Genomic DNA, 6,881 nt, shown 5'->3' on the forward strand with positions numbered 1-6,881 from the left:
CCAATCCTGCTTCAAAGGGTTCTTTCAATGCTATTAATCACAGTTTAGCCTCTGAAGATATAGCCAGAGAAAACATTTGGACATCTTGTGCTAGACTTGCTAAAACTTTGAAATATACAGTGTGTCTTGCATATGCACAATCCCGTATCACTTCCTCTCTCTTCTCTGAGCCTTTATTTTGAAAAGCTATTTTATGATGACTTTGCCTTTCTGCAAGTACAGAGGAAAAAGTTTAGGACACGTCATACTGTACGTTTTAAAACAGGCACTTTCAGTTGACACCACAATATGTTTTTGCCTCAGGAATTGAGTCAGTCTTTAAAATCCCCAAGGGACAATAAGATTGGGGATTAAGCAGGCCTATATGTCAAAAGGTCAAAAAAAGATACCGTCTTATCATTCGCTCATCTCTTTCATTAGTTTGTGAGCTTAAGATCCTGTCTAAACACCTCAGGATCCACATGATTTCATAGAAACAAGATTGTTTCTGCTGTCTTTTTCTCTTTTCAATCTCTCAGTGAGTCACAGAGAAATTGATTACTAGTGATTGAGCTGTATGCCTTTGTGCTGTCATTGTTTTCATCAGCTCAGTAGCTAAGGTCAGTGACATACCACCTTATCACTGACTTTTTCCTCCCTTTTAAACCAACACTGCACTCCGACAGCCAATGCTGAACGCTCTGCAGGTGCAATTGGTAATGAGCGGGGTGTGGGCACAGTGTGGTGGTGTCTGCTATTTTTAGTACTGTTGTATTAGCTGATTTTCCACCAAATAAATTTTTCTCTGCTAAGCTTCTTGAACTGTCTTTGCAGTATGTATTTCATTCTTTTTGAACAGGTAACCTGGCACAGGCAAGAGCCCGAGTGACAGCAGCATCTAGGTCTTTGCCTCCACAGCTTAGTGCTGGGCGTATCAAGGTTAGTAGTGTTCCCGTTGAAGGCAGGCAGTCGTTTGCAAAATATTACAGTGAGCCTGCGGGCAGGATGCTTAGCTGATGTAGGTGTACAGTGATGTTCTTACCAAATGAGAGTCCGCCTTAATATCAGAAAACATGCATCCCAGCTGGGAGCACTGTTTGCAGTTTTAGTGCAACCCTATTGTAGAATCCAGTGAAGAATCAATTTACTACTGATTAAAGTTTTGGAGTGAAATATCAGTTACCTTGATATTGATAGACATATTCCTCTTGATTTTAATGGGGTCAAGGTCTTCCTCCATTGATTTTGACCTAGAAAGATATTTAATTGGGTAAAATTTCAATAGTGTGTTTAACAGTATGAAAAGGAATATAAAAAAAATTATCTGTTCCTTATTTTATTCAATTTGCAAGTGCAAAACCAGGGGACATCTGTGACTGATAGATGACCAGAAAAGAACCACTTGGGAAACCCACTGTTCTTTAAAAAGAACAACTGTATTATTGAAACGCTGCTGAATTTTGCCATAAAAATGTGTAGCATAATTGCAAAAGGATGAGATACTTTTATGGCAGTGTTGCCAACTGAGTACACTTAATTTCTGAGGAAAACTCTTGTGCCTTAAGCTGATAGCATGTACACTCCCTCCCCGCTTCCTAAGTACTACTGGTAGAGTTAGCTTAGTTTGGCTTTGGGTTTTTTTTTCCCTCCAAAGCAAACAGTAATAATTTTTACAAACAAATGTTGTTACAGCAACTGTTCAAAAGCCTACAGAATCTTATGTTCTAGGTTTCTTATTTCTTTTCATTCTCTTTTGTGATTTGAGCTCATGCGCAAATGTTGATACAGCAATTCATGTCACCCAGACATCTATCTCCCTCACTGTACCTGCAAATACAGATGTGGATTTCAGAGATTTCTTTCCCCTCTGGTGCAAACGCTGTCAGTGCTGAAGGACAGATAATGGCCTTTCAAATTTTCTTGTATTATACACACATTGTCTTCCATATCCAGCTGTATTCAGCGTAAGCTTTCTAAGCACACTTTTTATTGACACAGCTGGAATGAAATAAAGCAGTTCTCTTAGAGCTTTAATAAACACAATCAGTTATACTAAGTAGTGTTTAAGTGGTTTTTACTCACCCTTTAAATTTTTAAAGAAGGAGCTGAAAGACATGTGTAAGTGCAGCACTAGTCAGAAAATGTTAACTGGAATAAGTTTTAGCTAAAAAAAAAATCTTAATTTCATAAAACTTCTAATTAAAACAACTTCAGGAAAAATATTTTAAATTACTATTTTACAGTTTGTTTAAAAAAATCCAAACATCATAATTTTGCTTGGAAGTTCGGAAATTTTCATTTATTATTTAATTTATGGGCTTTTTTGCTGAATGTAATTTTTGGTTTTACAGTATTTCATACCATGCCAGCAGCAGGTGTGGTAAATATGTGAAAGTAATAATTTCCACTGACTTCATAAGGTGGCACAATGTCATAAATTGTTCTTTTTATATTGTTTCAAAACTATGATAAGCAATTTTTTTTAGTGACCGAACAGTTTGGCTTTTGTAGGTCAAGCTGTTTTCCGTTTCAGTTGTAATCGTATAAATGCATATTGTACCTCATTACTACTGTCATGTAAAAATGTGACTTAACAGTTGAAATATTCTACATTTTAGTCTAAAATGAGTAGCCAGTGATTTAAAACACAAGATTATATCATGACATACTTATTATGTTCTATCATTTTCTGACAAACCAGTTGTGATAAAGCCTGTTGCCTGTTGTACATGCAATTATTGCCCTACCATAAACCTGCATGGCTTCATAGACACGCACTGTTATAAATTAACCAGAGGCAGAACTTCTAAAACTTCTTACAAGAAAATCTCCCTAGCTTTAGGGTCTATCAGAATTTTTCTAATGGAAACTTCAAATATTTCTTGTCAAAAGGATTTGGAAATTGATCCCAGTCCTTACAGACTGCATAGGTCTGAATTTACAACTCCATCCATAGGAAAAGCAATCTCACAATACTGGCTTTACCCTGATTTTCTCAAAAAAAGTGTATTATGTCTCCTCTCTTAGTGTTTCTGACCATCTGTCTTTCTGTGTGTTCACTCCCTTCCCCCCAAAAACACCCAAAACAAAACAAACCCCTTTTGAACCCAGCAGGCTGTAGTAAACCATACCTGACAGAGTGGTAGTCTCAGAGATTCTAAGAGTCTACAGGTTTGGTGAAAATCAGCAGCTGTGAAAAGGATACTTACAGTACCCTACTCCCCAAAAGGTAGAGATTAAGCTCACTCTTGATTAGTCAGTAGATATTCCAGTTAGGACTAAGAGATCATGAGTGCTGAACCTCCGACAATATCACTGAGTCTCTGCTTTTCTAGACAGACAAGAATCCAGTTTATAAGATCAAATTCATGGGCATTTGGGCTTCAGTGCAGTCCTCAAACTATTTGCTCTTGATTTGGTGTTCTATGTGATTAAATTGTCTGTCTTTAAACATTAAATGTTACCAGTTATGAATTTACTGTCTGAACGTACTGTCAAAAATCACTGGTGTGGTTTTTGTCTTCTACCTGACCTTTACTAGAGATTTAGATACCAATTCTCAGAAAGCAGTTGTCTTGCTAAAATAGTTTCGAAACATTCACATATCCTTCCTCATGGACATGCCTGCTGTTCAGATTAGGTCATTGATGTTTACTTTGTCAGATGACCACTTAAAATGTTTAATGTTATCTGTGCTGATAAGGCATTTTTCCTGGGATATATTACAGAGTTTTCTGTTAACATACTTAAAACTGAAATGAAACTGCATTTTTTTTTCCTCATGTATTAGTTTGAGATGTGTACTCTAGGCGTGTACACCACCCTAGGCTAAAACATCACAGATTACAAAAACATACTGAAATTTTTATGGTCATCCTTAAGGAAATCTGTCTGCCTTTGCACCATCTGTATTCTGATTCTTGTCTTCACAAGTTTTCTTTTGATTGCTTCCCCAACGCAAAATTCATTTTCTTGATCTATTACTACTAAGTGCTTCACTTCCTTTATATTTTGCATGCAGTCTCCTAAATATCTCCTGAAGGTAAGAGACACAGTTACTTTATTGAGAACTATAATCTTTCAACAATTACTTTTAGTGTTCAGAAGAGTGGTCTTAAGTCAGTGAGTGTTGGAAATGATTGTATGGAGCAAAGTCCAGGAAGTGTAGCACAGGTGCTGACAACAGCATTATCTGGGTTATACAAATGCCACCTGGTCAGAGCAGATGGTAAACTGCCACCAAGCAAGTGAATGCTAAAATGTTGTTAATGCTCCATGCAAACAGGATGCTGGTTGATTTTCTTTAATTTTGTTGAGCTGTGATACAGCAACACAATCTGCTTGTGATTGGTAACCATGGTTATACTCATTCATAAATTCTGGTTTCATTTTTATAGGAACAGCTGTACTGACGATATAACTAAAATATACAAAGAGCAATATGTTTGCTGTCCATGTATACCCTCTAAAAATAACTCTTCTGAAATGCTGAAAAAGCAGTATTTAAACCTGCGGCAGTTCAGCAGAGTAAGATTGCTGAAATTCTTGGCATCAAAATAGCAATTTAAAGTAATTAATAGTAACCACAACAGGAGAAAGGAAAGACATATACATTCTGAGATTACCTACTTCGTTTGCCACTTTTAATCCGACAACAACATTTTTTCCATACATGGGCAAACTTAAGCAGCTCAATTTACTTCCTGGTCATTACAAAAATTCTAATGCTTCTTATACAGAAAATAAGACCTGATGGAGTTAATTATAGTGGTGATAAGAGGAACGCTTTTTAGAAATTGGTTCATAAGGTATAGCCCCTTGACAGCTGCTTCATTGGCTTAGTGTTATACTATCACAACAAAAGTGTGAAATCATTCAGAACACTTACAGCTCTCTCTGAAATCATTGCATTTCCTGTGTGTGAGAAGCTGTCTTCTGTCATGGTTTCACCCCAGCTGGCAACTTCGCACCACACAGCCACTCGCTCACTCCCCCTCTGGTACAGTGGGGGAGAAACTAAAGAGTAAAAGTGAGACAGCTTGTGGGTTGAGATAACGAAAGTTTAATGGTAAAGCAAAAGCTGTGCAGGCAAGCAAAGCAAAATATGGAATTCATTCACCACTTCTGATCGACAGGCAGGTGTTCAGCCATCCCCAGGAAAGCAGAGCTCCATCATGCATAACAGTTACTTGGGAAGACAAACTCTAATTCTGAATGTTTCCCCCTTCCTTCGTCTTCCCCAGCTTTACATGCTGAGCATGTCATATGGTGTGGGATATCCCTTGGGTCATTTGGGGTCAGCTGTCCCAGCTGTGTGCCCTTCTAGTTTCTTGTTGAGAAGACACCCCCAGCCTCCTTGTTGGTGCGGTGGTGTGAGGAGCAACAAAGGCCTTGACGCTGTGTAAGCACTGCTCAGCAATAGCTAAAATATCTTTGTATTATCTACACTGTTTTGAGCACAGATCCAAAACACAGCCCCATCCTAGCTACTGTGAAGAAAATTAACTGTATCCTACCCAAAACCAGCAAGCCTTTCTACCTCTGAATAAGTACTCTGGCATACTCACACTGGAAGTAATGACCATAGCAAAAACTGAACCCAGCTTTTGTGGGCAAGGTGGGGTGGCTCTGCAGTGTTTCTGGAACAGCTCTAACATCTGCATTTTGTCTTCCAGGTTGACACAATGGAAGTTATGCGACACCCTGAGGAAACAACAAACATGAAGAGGCAAACTATGGCTTCCTATTTTAGGGTACAAAAATTAAATTGTAAACAAACATTTCAGTAATAAGAACAGAAGATATATCTAAAATACTTGTGGGATTGTGAGATCAAGGAGAAAAGAGAACATTTTTAATTCAGTTGTGAGGCCTTTGCAGACTTATAAATTTTCTTTTGCTCCTTTTCTTTTTGTTTCCTCATACTTGTACTTTTATAATTTTGTGAAGTACATTGGTAACAAAATCTAGATAACAGTCTAGACTATTTCCATCTAAAATACTTGAGGCCTAGAACAGGCTCTTTATGAACAAAAAACTGATTTTGTGCAAATGAAATAGCTGTCTTTACTAAAGCCCTCATATTTTTTTACAAGCTTCAGCATACTTACTTTTAAAGTTTAAGATTTGTCACTTGGGCTAATATGTAGAAATAATCTATCTGTTGGAAATACTGTTATAAATAATATGGATTGCTATTCTATCAGTAGTAATCCTGCCTGGGGTAATGTACATTCTGCATGCGTGTTTAAATCAAACAAGTAAAAAGAAGGCATTGAGAATGTTGGAACTGGAAGGTTAAGAGTCAGGAAACCCACATGCCATACCATAGCTGTTGGTTAATTTTTGTTTTCTTGCAGTCATTGCAGAATGGAAAAGCTTTGAGCAGTTGGTCCTTGGGCTGCGCTTGTACCATGCAAACTGGGGAAGTTTGCAGTGCTGCATTAGCCAAGTCAAAGCTTCAAGCCATGCAGGAATACCTGTTTTCTTTGTCGTGCAAAATAGCGTAAGGAAAGGCATAAAGGAAGCTGATGTATACTGAGATGTTGCCCCAGTGAGGAGGGTACAAGGACACATCCATACTTGTCCTATAATCAAAAAAAAAAAACCACGCTGAGTAGGGGAGTGAGTGTGAAAGTACACCGTAAGGTGGACGCAGCCTACAGCAAAGTGACCACAGTCACCTTGGAATTGTGATTTTGAGATTGAGTGTATTTGCAACAAATACTTATTGTACAGTGGGTTAATGAGGTGAGGATGAAGCAGAAGTATCAGTATTCAGAGGAGTCATCAGAAGACAGGTAATAGGATCTAATCATGCTTTTTTCATTTTAGTGTAAAATACAATGGAATAAATTGTTTTCCATGTCCAGGGTAGATAGGAAAAGAAATAATGGGCCTTC

At 37.8% G+C, this 6,881-nt stretch overlaps 1 protein-coding gene across 1 annotated transcript in view; it reads left to right on the forward strand.

Annotated features, from left to right (window-relative positions):
* Positions 1 to 838: 838 nt before the first annotated feature.
* LOC104508478 (myosin-IIIb-like) overlaps positions 839 to 6,881 on the forward strand; it is a gene marked incomplete at its 5' end in the record, with an annotated part of 75,403 nt that continues 69,360 nt past the window's right edge. The window contains 2 exons of the mRNA XM_010150119.1: positions 839 to 918; positions 5,655 to 5,732. Of these exons, the coding sequence (XP_010148421.1) occupies positions 839 to 918; positions 5,655 to 5,732 (158 nt within the window). The remainder of the gene's footprint in view (positions 919 to 5,654; positions 5,733 to 6,881) is intronic.

The sequence above is a fragment of the Eurypyga helias genome, unplaced genomic scaffold, assembly GCF_000690775.1.
Source record: "Eurypyga helias isolate BGI_N326 unplaced genomic scaffold, ASM69077v1 scaffold7754, whole genome shotgun sequence".
Lineage (NCBI taxonomy): Eukaryota > Metazoa > Chordata > Aves > Eurypygiformes > Eurypygidae > Eurypyga > Eurypyga helias.